The sequence below is a fragment of the Ranitomeya imitator genome, chromosome 8 (assembly GCF_032444005.1).
Source record: "Ranitomeya imitator isolate aRanImi1 chromosome 8, aRanImi1.pri, whole genome shotgun sequence".
Classification (NCBI taxonomy): domain Eukaryota; kingdom Metazoa; phylum Chordata; class Amphibia; order Anura; family Dendrobatidae; genus Ranitomeya; species Ranitomeya imitator.
Window position 1 is genome coordinate 82,339,154 of NC_091289.1, and position 18,446 is coordinate 82,357,599.

At 42.4% G+C, this 18,446-nt stretch overlaps 1 protein-coding gene across 2 annotated transcripts in view; it reads left to right on the forward strand.

The window, feature by feature from the left end:
* ALDH9A1 (aldehyde dehydrogenase 9 family member A1) overlaps positions 1-18,446 on the forward strand; it is a 177,848-nt gene that overhangs the window by 154,760 nt on the left and 4,642 nt on the right. For both annotated transcript variants that reach the window (XM_069737123.1, XM_069737124.1), the window contains exon 10: positions 12,120-12,261. In XM_069737123.1, the coding sequence (XP_069593224.1) occupies positions 12,120-12,261 (142 nt within the window). The remainder of the gene's footprint in view (positions 1-12,119; positions 12,262-18,446) is intronic.

The window sequence follows — 18,446 nt, forward strand, 5'->3', positions numbered from 1 at the left end:
TCTTCCTTTTTAGTATGTGTTCAAGTTCTGTGTTCATCCATCCTGGTTTCCTTTAATGCTTCCTATTCTTCCCTTTTTTCGGAATTGTTAATGATTGTTCTTTGAGAATCTCATTTTATAAGATTTCTCATCCTTCCTGGACAAACTCCTTAATGACCGCCAATACGTCTTTTAACTGACCTGAGATATAAGAGAATAGCATCCCCATACAGGTGACAATCCAGCAGCTATCGGCTGTACACTGTAGCTGACAACTTGCTGCATCAGACACGATCAGTGTGTGCACCGTCCAAATGTGTTTTACCCCTTAGATGCTGCTGTCAATAGTGACTACATCATATAAATGGTTAACAGAGTGTTGGGGCTTCCTCTTTATCCCAATTGGTGCCCTCTAGTGATGAGTGAGTATACTCATTGCTCGGGTGGTCTCCGAGTATTTGTTAGTGTTCGGAGATTTGGTTTTCATCGCCTCAGCTGAATGATTTACAGCTACTATTCAGGCTAAGTACATGTGGGGGTTGCCTGGTTGCTAGGGAATCCCCACATGTAATCAAGCTGGCTAATAGCTGTAAATCGTTCAGCTGAGGCGATGAAAACTAAATCTCTGAACACTAACAAATATTCGGAGATCACCCGAGCATGCTCGGAAAAACCTGAGCAATGAGTGTATTCGCTCATCACTTGTGCCCTCAGACCATGATTGTGTGGTCCTGATGGTTGCCATGGCAATTCACAACCAATTAGCGGCCTTAGTCTGACGGCTGTTGTAACCTGTTCAGAAGTTAGCAGCGTTTAGGTGGTAAAAATACACATTTTCATTTCTGTCATGCCACTTTGCATTAATTTGTGAAAATCTCCTGAAGGGTTAATAAACTACCTGACAGCAGTTTTAAATATGTCAGGGGGTGCTGTATTTAAAATGGTATAACCTTTGGGGGATTCCCAATATATGGGACCCCTAAAGGCACTTCAAACATGGATAGGTCCCCAAAAAAAATAAATTTTGTAAATTTCCTTGAGAAAATGAAAAATTACTGCTACATTTTTAAACCTCCTAAAATGCTAACAAAATAAAATAACAGCAGACATGAGGGAAATGTTATTAACCCCTTCATGACCCAGCCTATTTTGACCTTAAAGACCTTGCCGTTTTTTGCAATTCTGACCAGTGTCCCTTTATGAGGTGATAACTCAGGAACGCTTCAACGGATCCTAGCGGTTCTGAGAATGTTTTTTCGTGACATATTGGGCTTCATGTTAGTGGTAAATTTAGGTCAATAAATTCTGCGTTTATTTGTGATAAAAACGGAAATTTGGCGAAAATTTTGAAAATTTCGCAATTTTCACATTTTGAATTTTTATTCTGTTAAACCAGAGAGATATGTGACACAAAATAGTTAATAAATAACATTTCCCACATGTTTACTTTACATCAGCACAATTTTGGAAACAAAATTTTTTTTTGTTAGGAAGTTATAAGGGTTAAAATTTGACCAGCGATTTCTCATTTTTACAACGAAATTTACAAAACCATTTTTTTTAGAGACCACCTCACATTTGAAGTCAGTTTGAGGGGTCTATATGGCTGAAAATACCCAAAAGTGACACCATTCTAAAAACTGCACCCCTCAAGGTGCACAAAACCACATTCAAGAAGTTTATTAACCCTTCAGGTGCTTCACAGCAGCAGAAGCAACATGGAAGGAAAAAATGAACATTTAACTTTTTAGTCACAAAAATTATCTTTTAGCAACAATTTTTTTATTTTCCCAATGGTAAAAGGAGAAACTGAACCACGAAAGTTGTTGTCCAATTTGTCCTGAGTACGCTGATACCTCATATGTGGGGGTAAACCACTGTTTGGGCGCACGGCAGGGCTTGGAAGGGAAGGAGCGCCATTTGACTTTTTGAATCAAAAATTGGCTCCACTCTTTAGCGGACACCATGTCACGTTTGGAGAGCCCCTGTGTGCCTAAAAATTGGAGCTCCCCCACAAGTGACCCCATTTTGGAAACTAGACGCCCCAAGGAACTTATCTAGATGCATAGTGAGCACTTTGAACCCCCAGGTGCTTCACAAATTGATCCGTAAAAATGAAAAAGTACTTTTTTTTTCACAAAAAAATTCTTTTTGCCTCAATTTTTTCATTTTCACATGGGCAACAGGATAAAATGGATCCTAAAATGTGTTGGGCAATTTCTCCTGAGTACACCAATACCTCACATGTGGGGGTAAACCACTGTTTGGGCACATGGTAAGGCTCGGAAGGGAAGGAGCGCCATTTGACTTTTTGAATGAAAAATTATTTCCATCGTTAGCGGACACCATGTCGCGTTTGGATAGCTCCTGCGTGCCTAAACATTGGCGCTCCCCCACAAGTGACCCCATTTTGGAAACTAGACCCCCCAAGGAACTTATTTAGATGCCTAGTGAGCACTTTAAACCCTCAGGTGCTTCACAAATTGATCTGTAAAAATGAAAAAGTACTTTTTTTTCACAAAAAAATTCTTTTCGCCTCAATTTTTTCATTTTCACATGGGCAGTAGGATAAAATGGATCATAAAATTTGTTGGGCAATTTCTCCCGAGTACGTCGATACCTCATATGTGGGGGTAAACCACTGTTTGGGCACTCGGCAGGGCTCGGAAGGGAAGGCGCGCCATTTGACTTTTTGAATGGAAAATTAGCTCCAATTGTTAGCGGACACCATGTCGCGTTTGGAGAGCCCCTGTGTGCCTAAACATTGGAGCAACCCCACAAGTGACCCCATTTTGGAAACTAGACCCCCCAAGGAACTTATCTAGATACATATTGAGCACTTTAAACCCCCAGGTGCTTCACAGAAGTTTATAACGCAGAGCCATGAAAATAAAAAATAATTTTTCTTTCCTCAAAAATGATTTTTTAGCCTGGAATTTCCTATTTTGCCAAGGATAATAGGAGAAATTGGACCCCAAATATTGTTGTACAGTTTGTCCTGAGTACGCTGATACCCCATATGTGGGGGTAAACCACTGTTTGGGCGCACGGCAGGGCTCGGAAGGGATGGCACGCCATTTGGCTTTTTAAATGGAAAATTAGCTCCAATCATTAGCAGACACCATGTCACGTTTGGAGAGCCCCTGTGTGCCTAAACATTGGAGATCCCCCAGAAATGACACCATTTTGGAAACTAGACCCCCAAAGGAACTAATCTAGATGTGTGGTGAGGACTTTGAACCCCCAAGTGCTTCACAGAAGTTTATAATGCAGAGCCGTGAAAATAATAAATACGTTTTCTTTCCTCAAAAATTATGTTTTAGCCCAGAATTTTTTAATTTTCCCAAGGGTAACAGGTGAAATTTGACCCCAATATTTGTTGTCCAGTTTCTCCTGAGTACGGTGATACCCCATATATGGGGGTAAACTACTGTTTGGGCACATGCCGGGGCTTGGAATTGAAGTAGTGACGTTTTGAAATGCAGACTTTGATGGAATGCTCTGCGGGCGTCACGTTGCGTTTGCAGAGCCCCTGATGTGCCTAAACAGTAGAAACCCCCCACAAGTGACCCCATTTTGGAAACTAGACCCCGAAAGGAACTTATCTAGATGTGTGGTGAGCACTTTGAACCCCCAAGTGCTTCATAGAAGTTTATAATGCAGAGCCGTGAAAATAATAAATACGTTTTCTTTCCTCAAAAATTATGTTTTAGCCCAGAATTTTTTATTTTCCCAAGGGTTACAGGAGAAATTGGATCCCAAAAGTTGTTGTCCAGTTTCTCCTGAGTACGCTGATACCCCATGAGTGGGGGTAAACCACTGTTTGGGCACACGTCGGGGCTCAGAAGGGAAGTAGTGACTTTTGAAATGCAGACTTTGATGGAATGGTCTGCGGGTGTCACGTTGCGTTTGCAGAGCCCCTGATGTGCCTAAACAGTAGAAACCCCCACAAGTGACCCCATTTTAGAAACTAGACCCCCCAAGGAACTTATCTAGATATGTGGTGAGCACTTTGAACCCCCAAGTGCTTCACAGACGTTTACAATGCAGAGCCGTGAAAATAAAAAATCATTTTTCTTTCCTCAAAAATTGTTTTAGCAAGCATTTTTTTAGATTCACAAGGGTAACAGGAGAAATTGGACCCCAGTAATTGTTGCGCAGTTTGTCCTGAGTATGCTGGTACCCCATATGTGGGGGTAAACCACTGTTTGGGCACACGTCAGGGCTCGGAAGGGAGGGAGCACCATTTGACTTTTTGAATACGAGATTGGCTGGAATCAATGGTGGGGCCATGTTGCGTTTGGAGACCCCTGATGTGCCTAAACAGTGGTAACCCCTTAATTCTACCTCCAACACTAACCCCAACACACCCCTAACCCTAATCCCAACTGTAGCCATAACCCTAATCACAACCCTAACCACAACCCTAATTCCAACCCTAACCCTAAGGCTATGTGCCCACGTTGCGGATTCGTGTGAGATATTTCCGCACCATTTTTGAAAAATCCGCGGGTAAAAGGCACTGCGTTTTACCTGCGGATTTTCCGCGGATTTACAGTGTTTTTTGTGCGGATTTCACCTGCGGATTCCTATTGAGGAACAGGTGTAAAACGCTGCGGAATCCGCACAAAGAATTGACATGCTGCGGAAAATACAACGCAGCGTTTCCGCGCGGTATTTTCCGCACCATGGGCACAGCGGATTTGGTTTTTCATATGTTTACATGGTACTGTAAACCTGATGGAACACTGCTGCGAATCCGCAGCGGCCAATCCACTGCGGATCCGCAGCCAAATCCGCACCGTGTGCACATAGCCTAATTCTAAAGGTATGTGCACACGCTGCGGAAAACGCTGCGGATCCGCAGCAGTTTCCCATGAGTTTACAGTTCAATGTAAACCTACGGGAAACAAAAATCGCTGTACACATGCTGCGGAAAAACTGCACGGAAACGCAGCTGTTTACATTCCGCAGCATGTCACTTCTTTGTGCGGATTCCACAGCGGTTTTACAACTGCTCCAATAGAAAATCGCAGTTGTAAAACCGCAGTGAAATGCGCAGAAAAAACGCGGTAAATCCGCAGCGGTTTAGCACTGCGGATTTATCAAATCCGCAGCGGAAAAATCCGCAGAGGACCAGAATACGTGTGCACATACCGAAACCCTAACCCTAGCCCTACCCCTAACCCTAACCCTAGCCCTAACCCTAACCCTACCCCTAACCCTAGCTCTAACCCTACCCCTAACCCTACCCCTAACCCTACCCCTAACCCTAACCCTATTCTAACATTAGTGGAAAAAAAAAATTTCTTTATTTTTTTATTGTCCCTACCTATGGGGGTGACAAAGGGGGGGGGGGGGGTCATTTATTATTTTTTTTATTTTGATCACTGAGATAGATTATATCTCAGTGATCAAAATGCACTTTGGAACGAATCTGCCGGCCGGCAGATTCGGCGGGCGCACTGCGTATGCGCCCGCCTTTTTGGAAGATGGCGGCGCCCAGGGAGAAGACGGATGGGACCCCGGCTGGATCGTTAAGTATGATGGGGTGGGGAAGGACCACGGGGGGGGGGGATCGGAGCACGGGGGGGGGAATCGGAGCGCGGGAGGGGTGGAACGGAGCACGGGGGGCGTGGAACGGAGCACGGGGGGGCTGGAATGGAGCACGGGGGGGTGGAACGGGGCACCGGGGGGGTGGATCGGAGTGCAGGGGGGGTGATTGGAGCACGGGGGGAGCGGACAAGAGCACGGGGGGGAGCGGAGCCCTGTACTGAGGGAAGCCGGAGCAGTGTACCGGCCAGATCGGGGGGCGATCGGAGGGGTGGCGTGGGGGCACATTAGTATTTCCAGCCATGGCCGATGATATTGCAGCATCGGCCATGGCTGGATTGTAATATTTCACCCGTTATAATAGGTGAAATATTACAAATCGCTCTGATTGGCAGTTTCACTTTCAACAGCCAATCAGAGCGATCGTAGCCACGAGGGGGTGAAGCCACCCCCCCTGGGCTAAACTACCACTCCCCCTGTCCCTGCAGATCGGGTGAAATGGGAGTTAACCCTTTCACCCGGCCTGCAGGGACGCGATCTTTCCATGACGCCACATAGGCGTCATGGGTCGGATTGGCACCGACTTTCATGACGCCTACGTGGCGTCATGGGTCGGGAAGGGGTTAATGTTTTGCTGTGGTATGACTAACGGGATAACCATTCAAAGTTTGAAAATTGCTAATTTTTTAACATTTTCCTCAAATTTCGGATATTTTTTTTTTTTATAAATGGACACAAAACATATCATAACGTCATTATCATAACGTATAATGTGTCATGAAAAAACAGTCCCCATATCACTGGGATTTGTTAAAGTGTTCCTAGAGTTATTACCACATAAAGTGACACTGGTCAGATTTCAAAAATTTGGCTCAGTCACTAAGGGGTTAAGGATATCCAGCCATTGGATCCCTCCGATTTCTGAAATCTAACCTAGACGTCTGAGTCTTCACAGGTCTTCCTCCTCTAGTTATCCAAAATTCTAAAATAGCATGGTTGCTACCTCCTAGGGTCCCAGCCACTCTTACCTCCTCAACTATTTCCTCCCTGTTTATACGGATTAGATCCAATGTAGCAGATCCCCTTGTTTTCTCTCCTACCTTTTGGAAGATAAAATTGTCAGCAAGAGAGGATAAGAATGTGTTTGACTTGTTAGTTTTGCCTGAGACAGATTCCCAACAAATGTCTGGATAGTTGAAATCTCCCATGACAACTATGTCATATTTTTTGGTGAACTTGGCCATTTGATGCATAAAGAGTTCATCCATATCCTCAGCCTGTAGTAAATGCCTACAATAGTGTCCTTTCCGTTGTTCTCTCCTTGTATTCTTACCCAGTTTCCACAGAACTCCCAGTCTCTGAAGCTTCAATCTCTGTGCAGATTTATGCTTTTCTAACATACAATTCCAACACCTCCTCCTCTTTCATCAAGTCTGTTTCTTGCAAATAAGTTGTATACTTCTAGCCTTGTATTCCTATCATGTGTATCATCCCACCAAGTTTTAGTGATTCCAATAACATCATATTTCTTTTCCTGCGTTATTAGTTCCAATTCTCCTGTAATTCCCCCCCGGGATCAATAAAGTGTATCGTATTGTATCTTATCGTATTCCCCTTGTTTGTTGCCCATGCTTTAGTTTGTGATTGGTTTCTTTCTCCGATATTTTTATTATTTAGATTTTTTTTGTTTTTGTTGTTCCCTTCCACTTCTAATATCAGAGTTCTCAATAGTATTTGTCATGTGTTGGGCTTTTTCTGACTTTTTGCTTCCCTTCCCACATTGTTCTAGTTTAAAGCTCTCCTGATGAGCGTAGCAAGGTGACTTCCAAATACTTGTTTTCCAGTCTTCGTAAGGTGCACCCTATCTCTAGCAAGTAGTCCATCGTATAGGTAATTCACTCCGTGATCCAGAAATCCAATTCTTTGCTGACTGCACCAGCGACGTAGCCAGTTATTCACCTGCAGAATCTTATTCCACCTCCTTGTTCCATCGACATCCGCTGGAAGGATGAAAGAGAAGACCACCTGCGCTCCCAGTTCTTTCACTTTCTTACCTAAGTTTTCAAAGTCACTGCAGATGGTTTCCAGGTCGTTTCTTGCAGTGTCATTTGTCCCCACATGTATTAGCAGAAAAGGGTAGTCATCTGTAGGTCTGAAGAGTCCTGATATCCTGTCAGACATATCTTTAATTTTTGCACCTGGAAGACAGCACATTTCTCTTGAGGTTATATCCGGTCTGCAGATTACAGCCTCTGTTCCTCTCAACAGGGAATACCCTGTTTCTTCTTCACAACATTTTTCTTTCTCCATCCAGGAGGACTCTGAGGGCGTCCAAGGTTGTTCTTTGTGGGCAAAGTCTTATCTTCATGTATTTCTTCGTCGTTCTCCTGCGTAAGAGCCTGGTACTAGTTCCTGAGCACTATGGGTGCAAACTGCCTCTTGATCCTCCTGCTTATCTGGTTCACATGCTTCCATTCCTCAGTTTCTACAGGTGCACTTCAAATTTCTTCTCTTTCTGTAACATGAAGAGTTAATTCTGCTCTAAGGCTGGTTTCACATTTGCGTTTTGTGACGCTGCGTTTGTACCGCATATAAACGCATGCGTCATGTTTTCCTATATTTAACAGTAAAAACGCATACGTTTTTTTTTGTACGCGTTTGGCCGCGTTTGACGCATGCGTTTTTTCGCTGCTTGCGTCTTGCCGTGGAAATGCAACATGTAGTAATTTCTAGAGGCGTTTATTTGCCGCCAGGAAATGCATGCGTTCGATTGCACACGGTTTGCATAAAAAAAAGCATTGCTGTCTATGTAAACGCATGCGTTTTTAAGCACATGCGCTTGGTTGCGTTTTTTAACGCATGCGTTTCCATAGAGAAAAACAAGTCTAGACACTGATAAGCCACCCCCCACCATCAAGGTGATAAAGTGATCCAATCCCTAACCCTAACCCTAAGCCACCATCAAGGTGATTAAGGGATCCAAGCCCTAACCCTAGCCCTAACCCTAACTCTAACCCTAGTGATCCAATCCCTAACCCTAGCCCTAACCCTAAGCCACCATCAAGGTGATAAAGAGATCCAATCCCTAACCCTAACCCTAGTTATCCAATCCCTAACCCTAGCCCTAACCCTAGGGATCCAATCCCTAGCCCTAACCCTTGGGATCCAATCCCTAGCCCTAACCCTAGGGATCCAATCCCTAGCCCTAACCCTAGGGATCCAATCCCTAGCCCTAGCCCTAACCCTAACAGGAAAATTGAAATAAATAAAATTTTTTAATTTTTCCCTAACTAAGGAGTTGATGAAGGCGGTTTGATTTCTATTTATAAGGGGTTTTTCTAGTGGATTTTTATGATTGGCAGCTGTCACACACTGAAAGACGCTTTTTATTCCAAAAAATATTTTTTGCGTTACCACATTTTGAGAGCTACAATTTTACCATATTTTGGTCCACAGAGTCATGTGAGGTCTTGTTTTTTGCGGGACGAGTTGACATTTTTATTGGTAACATTTTCGGGCGTGACATTTTTGATTGCTTTTTATTACGATTTTTGTGAAGCAGAATGAACAAAAACCAGCTTGTGAAATTTCTCATCATGCGTACCAAAAGCGCAAACGCAGGAACAAACGCATGTAAACGCGTACAAACGCGGCGTTTTTTAGCCGCATGCGTCAACGCATGCGTCTAAAAAACACAGCATTTGTAAGCGTTTACATGCGTTTTTTCCACCACTTGCGGATGCGTTTAAAATGCTGCAGATTTAAACGCAAATGTGAAACCAGCCTAAGAAGTCTTCACCTTCTTTAATGATTTTCAATGTAGCTAACTTTTTTTTCTAGATTTTGCAACTTTTCCTCCAACAGGGACACAAGCTTGCATTTCTGGCATGTGAAGTTTGGCTTTTCCACTGGTAAGTCTGTGAACATGTAGCAAGAAATGCAGCTCACCAAATGGCTCCTGGCCGCTTTCATGTCCTTATTGTTAAAAAGATATCAAAACATGAGAAATGTGCCAAAATTCACACACCAGCAGGCGTGAGGTTTACCGATGTCCTCCTTTCAGCTGCAATGGACAAAATCCAGTGTTCTTTGAGCTCGCGGAGACTCTTCACTTATCCCAGAAGGCATAGGGAATATGCAAATTCTTTACTCGGGACTCTCCCTTTGAGGACTCTCCAGGTCTCTGTCTAACCATTAGATGACCAGGTGTTGGGCAAAGCTGAAAATTAGACTCATCAGAGAAGATTACCTTACTCCAGTCCTCTATGGCCAATCCTTATGGTCTTTGGCAAACTTCAGCCTGTCTCTCCTTTGCTTCTCATTGATGAAAGGCTTTTTTCTTCCTTTACATGACTTGAGTCCTGCCTCTAGGAGCCTGTTACAAACTGTTCTTGCCGTGCACTTCACCCCAGCTGTGTGTTGCCAAGTTTTAAACACTAAGGTTCGGATACGGCTTTAAAGAAGGCTACTACTTGCGATATAACGCAATTTTATTTCAAAGTACAAAATTAAAGGAATGGTGTGATTGAATAGTATGATTGCGTACACCTGTGTATATTTTAAGATACAAAGTACATACAGTATAAGGATTAAATTCATATAATGATTAAGAACATATAAGGATTAAATACATATAATGATTAAGTACATATACTCACATCATCCGTCACCAAGGAGCTTTTAAACTTCATCCGTCTGGAAAATCAGAGAAGCAACACCAAGACAGAGAACCCCTGGAAAATTCACAACACTGCATGGGCGTCCCCAATTATGCAGGTATCTCAACACTGTACACATGCATGTAAGTACAGGTACACCAGTTTATGCTTCTGTCTTAGTCATGTTTCTCTGGTCTTATATAGTGATTTGCACTATGCTTAACTTTGGTTTCACCCTGCCCTTCAAGTGGCCAGCTTTTAAGATAGAATGAGACCAAGATATCAGTCATACATCAGACAATGGGCCATAAACCCATAGATGCATAAAAGCCCACAAGGGTTAGATAAACCTACCACAGACAGAGGTTAAATAAACCTTACTGTTTTACAATAACAAACAAACTTAAAACTGTTTATAAACTCAAAGGTCTTCAGACAATAAATAAACAGCTCTCAAGATTGTGTCACAATGAGCATTGTCTGTCTGTAAATGTATGACAAGAAATGCTGCTCTGTAATGGTCTGAATGCATTCAGTATATTTCAAAATGGACTCAAAATAGCCATTTTTATATTTACATTACAAGCTGCCATTTGCCATTCCTTTTGTAGGTCACTTGATGTCATCCTGTGGTTGCTGAGTGACATTTGAATAAAATGACGGTCATCCTGGTCAGTGGAGAGTCGTTTTCACTCTCTGCCCGTCTGTAGCTTTGTTGTCCCCAATGTCTGCTGCTTGACCTTGTTGTAATGGACTGCCGTCTTAAAAATTTTAAGGATGGAGGCAACATGACGCTGACTGTGTCCCTCTGCTAGTAAAGCCAGAATTGAGCTTTTCTTTTCCTCACTCAAGACTTTTTTCTTTTCAACTCCTTAGGAATGAAAAAACAACTTTTAACCATTAGTAGCACTTGTTTTGCCATCCTGCATGTCCTATTGCAAGAGGATTGTGAACACCATAGCAGTGGGGTTTTTTTTATACTTTCCCTAGTTAAATAATATTTGGTTCAGGTGATCGCCCAATCAGAAGCACATTAAGTAGAATGAGGTGTACTCTTGTTGGAATTCAACTGACACTGGAATGGAATGGCTGTCAGACATGTAGAGAAGCTGATTTTTATAAAACTATGCAGTGGTCTCTTAATTTTTGCCATAGCTGTATTTGTATATGACGCTTCAGAATTCTTGAACATCAAAAAACTGACCGAAACATCCAAACACAAATCAGATCTGAACAGGTGCTTACCTAGAGTAACCAACTCTATAAAACCACAATAACAATGTAGATAATAATCTACAAAACTACAATAAAACCAAAAGGTAGCACTCTCAAGCGCTATAGCATGCAAACATGAAATATGACAATTGAATTGCATTACTGCACTAGAAAAATGAAAAAATTGAGAATGCTTTGCGCATAAATTGGCCAATTCATGTGTACCTGGCAGCCACCTTAAGGCAATCCTCATCGCCAGGACCTAATACCAGTCCTCACTTAGACAGTTTACATCTCTCTGGGAACCTAATATGAATACTTCAGAATTCTTGGCATGCATTGTTTTTTAATATGGAACTGGAGTAAGTTGCCTATTCTTTCTAAAGATTAGTGCATATGAATGAAGTATCCCAGCTGGATAGCATGGTTTAGGCCTTATTCACACAAGAGTAGATCATGTTGATTCTGTATTTGGAAAGGCTAAACGTAGTGAGTCACATCATATAGAAACACAATATGAATGTTATTGATTACAGTAAACAGAATTATCCCATATAGTGTTATTTCTTCATATGAGTGTGCTCATGTGACTTACAGTATCTGCTGCCGTTGCACCTCAATATCCTTGGTATTTTCAATAAGTGAACTTCATTTGAGCTATGGGGAATCATGAGAAAGTGCCATATTTTTGCTTTGTCTCCTTATCGTTATTAGGTGATTGTAAGGATGATATGACCTGTGTCAAGGAAGAAATTTTTGGTCCTGTGATGTCCATCCTCCCTTTTGATACAGAGGAAGAGGTTTTAAAAAGAGCAAATAGCACAACCTATGGATTGGCTGGAGGCGTCTTCAGCAGGTGTTATCTTAAGTCAAATATCTGTACATGTTTGCTCATGTTTAAAGTGAATACTAAGCTGTTACATTTGTATTGATGCACTTAAAAATAGAAAGGAAAATGGTGTAATAACAATAATCTTTTCTCACTGGCCAGGTGAAAGCAAAATGGAAAAATCCTATATTCCCAACTTTAATACTTTTTAAGGTCTCGCTCACACAGGCATATAACATAGCACTCGACCCAGTGCTATTCTATGGTTCAGTGCAGGTCTGCGATTTTGGTGGTTTTCTATAGATTACTTGCATTTTCTGAAAATCGGCAATATAAATTCTCAATACTCATTGTGGGAACGTGGCCTCTTAATTGCTTCAGATTTCCTTGAACCAAGTGGTTCAGATGTTCAAAAGCCTGAACATAGAACAGAAAATATTTTTTAGGCAAAAATTAAGGTTTAACCTCTTGACTGCCTATACACATTAAAAAGGCGGGCTTTAAGAGTATTGATTCCCTCAGAGTTTTAAAATGGTGATAGGGTATAAGGGAATATTGCCGCCGAACGGCAATGATTCCCATGGGTGTCTTCTGTACATGACAGCGGACACCGTGCAGCATCGGCCCCGGCCGGTTTTGTGGCCAATCTGGGCCGATTTAACTCATTTAAATACCACTGTCAATTGCAACAGCTGTATTTAAGTTGTTTCAAGAGGTCACAAGACTCCCTTAATAACCATCAGACTTCCGCGATGAGAATCGTGGGTCCCGATAGTTACCATGGTTCCCTGAGGTCATGTGACCCCAGGGTACGGTGGCCTGTGAGATTTGGCAATAAGCTGAGTCTCACAGGCGTGGTCAGGGAGACACTGACTGTCTCGTGTACTGTTGTAAATGAGTACAGCAGTGTATGAGACAAGTGATCAAACTGAAACTTATACATGTCCCATATAATTGGTATCGCTGCATCTGAGACAACTTGCTGTATAAAACTGGCACGTTATTTATTCTGTTTGGCAAACGTCATTATAGAAAGCAATCTAAAACGCATATTTACCCCTCTCTGAAATCCTACGTACTATCCTGTCCATGTGACCTGGGCCTGTCTGACCATGCACGGGATAGTACGTCATCGTGAGTGGCCGCGCACACGGGTAAGTGCGTGGCCGATCGCCGCCGGGTGTCAGCTGATTCTGACAGTTGGCACTAGGTGCGGTCACAGACAGCTCCCAGCACTTTAACCCTCGAAATACTGCGATCGAATACAATCGCAGCATTTCGAAAGCCGGCGCAGTGGCTGACAGCCCCTCTGCCTTTGCATCGGAGACCCTGCGGCGTGACTTGGGGTTCCGATCGCTGCCATGGTAACCCGATGTCGTCATAACGACACCCGGGTTACCAGAGCTAAGAAACTTCCTGGTCATGTGCAGTGCATGATCAGGAAGTCTCTGTGTCAGTGCTCTTAGTGCAGCGCTAACATCTTTTATAGCATGCAGATGAAGCAGCATATAGAGGCGATCAGCCTGCAAAAAATGAAAGTCACATAGTGGGAAAAAGTTTAAAAGTCAATATACCGTATATACTCGAGTATAAGCCGACCCCTATAATTTTGCCACAAAAAACTGGGAAAACTTAATGACTCGAGTATAAGCCTAGGGTGGAAAATGCAGCAGCTACCGGTAAATTTCAAAAATAAAAATAGTTAACAATAAAATTAAACTAAATTGAGATATCAGTAGGTTAAGTGTTTTTGAATATCCATATTGAATCAGGAGCCCCATATAATGCTCCATACAGTTCATGATGGGCCCCATAAGATTCTCCATATTAAAATATGCCCCATATAATGCTGCATAAAGGTTAATAACGGTCCCATAAGATGCTCCATAGACACATTTGCCTAATACAGTACTGCATAAAGGTTAATAAGGGCCCCATAAGATGCTCCATAGAGAAATTTGCCCCATATAATGCTGCACATATGTTGATTATGGCCCCAGAAGATGCTCCATAGAGATATTTGCCCCATATAATGCTGCACAAATGCTGATTATGGCCCCATAAGATGCTCCATAGAGATATTTGCCCCATATAGTGCTGCACAAACGTTCATTCTGGCCCCATAAGATGCTCCATAGAGATATTTCCTGTTGTGAATTCCGTTCTTGGGCTCCCTCCGGTGGTTGTAAGTGGCACTTTTGTGAATTCTGCTCTTGGACTCCCTCTTGTGGTTTCAAGTGGTATGGCTGCTCCTTGGAGTTAGCTGTCTTCAGCTGCTTCCACTGATCGTCTTTTCTGCTCGGCTATTTATGCCTGGCTCTGTCCTTCAGCCAGTGCCACTTGTAAATGGTTCCTGGTTGGATTCACATCTCTTTGGAGTTCCCTGTTATCCTGACCAGTTCAGCAAAGCTAAGTTTTTGCTTGCTCTTTTCTGTTCACAGATTGTGGACTTATCCGTTCTGTGCTTCTATGTTTGTCCAGCGTTATCAGTATGAATGAATTCTGTCTTGCTGGAAGCTCTGGGAAGCAGATTTACCCTCCACACCTTTAGTCAGGAGTGGAGATTTTTAGTAAACTCTGCGTGGATTTTTGTAGTGTTTTATACTGACCGCACAGTATTCCATCCTGTTCTATCTATCAAGTTAGACTGGCCTCCTGTGCTCATCCTGGTTTCATTTTGTGTATGTCTTTTCCCTCTCCACTCAGTCATTATTTGTGGGGGGCTAATCTATCCTTTGGGGATTTTCTCTGAGGCAAGATAGTTTTCCTGCTTCTATCTTTAGGGGTAGTTAGGCGGTGACGAGGTGCCTAGGGAGAGTTAGGAGCATCCCACGGCTACTTCTAGTGTTGTGTTGAGCTTAGGGACTGCGGTCAGTACAGTTACCACTTCCTTCAGAGCTCGTTCCATGTTGCTCCTAAACCACCGCATCATAACAATTTCCCCCATATGCTGTTGCTGCGATTAATAAAAAAAATTACATACTCACCTCTTGTCTCTCAGGCTCCCGGCACTTGCTATATTGACCTATCCTCGTTCTGGCGTCGCTGTGTCTTCCGCATCACTATAACTTTCAGGCAGAGGGCGCGGACTAACAACGTCATCGCGCCCTCTGACCAGAGCGTCACTGTAGAGGACGCAGAAGACGGAGCGGCGCCTGGAACGAGGAGAGGTGAATATCGGTGAATAAGTTCAATCTAAATATAAAAACAATTAACTAGATTGGTAAACTTCGCTACGGAAAAAAATCAATAACTCTATAATTAGAGTTTTTTTCTCCACAACTCCACAAAAATGCTGTAATAAGCTAGCAAAAAGTAACTGTCACAAAACCGCTGTCGGGTGACCCGGGACCAGGGGCTCCTTTCCTGACCCTAACACTAGGGGGAGCCCTAGCTTGCCCTGCTCCACGGGATACTTCAGATGGCGATGATGCCAGGGCCTCTGCCTTTTCCTTTTCTCCCAAGTTAGCCTTCCATTTGTTCTCTTCCCCCACTCAGGGAAGAGGGTGCGCTACTGTGCTCCTCAATACACCAACCTGACAAACAGGGCAACACAGACCAGGCTTAATGGAAAACTCCAGACACACAACATATTCACTAACATATAACAGAGGAATCCACCGGGGTGTGCAGGAAGGGGAAAAATCAAAATAGAGGATAAGGAATTACCACGCATACAAACCAAACCATCGCTAATAACTCCTCCAGCTCTCCTTCTCGTACCAACTCCTTTCCCTGCGTTAGCCATGCAGCAATAAAGCTAGCTCTGATGAGTATTAGTAGCAGTGCCCAGATTATATAGGGAAAAGGAGTGGCTAAGTGAGCACAGGAATTTCCAACATGGCTGATTAGCCCCTGTTCTGCCAGAAGAAATAAACACATTTAATATGATGGAGAAGTGGAAAAAAACTGGACATGTTTGGTATTGCTGTAATCATATTGGTGAGATTTATATTGCGTGGTCATTTTTGCCACAATGCACACTGTAAAAACAATTCCCAAAAAAAAGTCAGGATTGTGTAGTTTTTTTTTTCTTCCCTCCCCTGTTTTCGAGTACCCTATGTGGTAAAATGAACGATGTCATGCAAAATTACAACTTGCCCCACAAAAAGACAAGCCCTCATATGTCTATATAGACAGAAAAATAAGAGTTATGTCTCTGGGGAAGAAAGGGAGGAAAAAACGGAAGCAAAAATGGGCTGTGGTGTAAAGGGTGTGGTGTAAAGGGGTTAAGTGTGCATAATTCTGTAAAGGAGCAAGAATTTTTTTTATTGTTAAATAAAATTGATTATTTTTCCCTTACAAGGCTGCAGTAGTGCTTGAAAGTTTGTGATCCTTTTCGCAATTTCCATATACAAGTGCTTCTCACAAAATTAGAATATCGTCAAAAAGTTAATTTATTTAAGTTATTCAATGCAAAAAAAGTGAATCTAATATGTATAGAGTAAATACAAACAGAATGATCTATTTCAAGTGTTTTTGCATCCGTGTTGATGATTATGGCTTACAGCCAATAAAAACCCAAAAGTAATTATCTCAGTAAATTAGAATACTTTATAATGCCAGCTTGAAAAATGATTTTGAAATCTGAAATGGTGGCCTACTGAAATGTATGTACAGTAAATACTTGGTCGGGGCTCCTTTTGCATCAATTACTGCATCAATTCGGCATTGCATGTAGGCGATCAGCCTGTGGCACTGCTCAGTTGTTATGGAAGCCCTGGTTGCTTTGATAGCAGCCTTCTCATCAACTGTATTGTTGGGTCTGGTGACTCTCATCTTCCTCCTGATAATACCGCATAGATGGTGTTAAGATCAGGCGAGGTTGCTGGCCAATCAAGAACAGTGATGCTGTTGTGTTTAAACCAGGTATTGGTACTTTTGACAGTGTGGACAGGTGCCCTGTCCTAGAGAATTAAATTTCCATCTCCAAGTAGCTTGTCAGCAGAGGGAAGCATGAAATTCTCTAAATTTGCCTGGTAGACGGCTGCGCTGACTTTGATCTTAATAAAACATAGTGGACCTACACCAGCAGATGACATGGCTCCTCAAACCATCACTGAATATGGAAACTTCACACTAGACTTCAAGCAGCTTGGATTGTGTGCCTCTTCACTCCTCCTCCAGACTCTGGGACTTTAAATTTTGCATTTTATTTGGAAATCACCTTTATCTGAAAACATCTCTGACCACTGAGCAACAGTCCAGTTCTTTATCTCCTCGGCCCAGGTAAGACACTTCTGGCATTGTCTATTGGTCATGAGTGGCTTGATACAAGGAATGCGACACTTGTTGCCCATGTCCTGGATACGTCTGTGTGTGGTGGCTCTTAAAGCAATGTCTCCAGCCACTCCAATTAGTCCACTCCTTGTATCAACTCCACAAATTTTTAATGGCCTTTTCTTAACAATCCTTTCAAGGCTGCGGTTATCCAGGTTGCTTGTGCACCTTTTTCTACCACACTTTTTCCTTCTACTCAACTTCTCATTAATATGCTTGGATACAGCTCTCTGTTGTGAACAGCCGGCTTCTTTAGTAATGACCTTTTGTGGCTTTCCCTTCTTGTGGAGTGTGTCATTGACTGCTTTCTGGACATCTGTCATTTCAGCAGTGTTCCCCATGATTGTGGAGCTTACTGAAACAGACTAAGGGACCTTTTTAAACGCTTAGGAAGCCTTTGCAGGTGTTTTTTGTTAATTTTTCTAATTTACTGGGATAATGACTTTTGGGTTTTCATTGTCTGTAAGCCATAATCATCAACATTAACAGAAATAAACACTTGAAATATATCACTCTATTTATAAGGACTATATAATATGAGTTTCACTTTTGTATTGAATAACTGAAATAATTTTTTAGATGATATTCTAATTTTGTGAGAAGCACCTGTATCTACAGTAATTTAGCTGAAAACTGTATCAGATTTTTACAAGTCCTAAAACTAGATGAAGCAAACCAAATAAAACAAGTGGGTCTAACATACTAGATGTGTCTGTGGGTGGCAAAAGTAAAATCTATCCCCAGTCTGATATTCATTAGCTTTGATTGTGGGAGCGTATTGTGTGCGAACAAAGGATATTTTCAGGGATCTCAGATTAAGAGTTCTTGATGTTCATGAAGCTGTAAAAGAAGTGGAGTGTGAGAGGAAAGGGAACTTCTTCTCTAAAGAGTTTGTTTTCTAATTATCTGCTGTCAGGATGATTATGGATGGA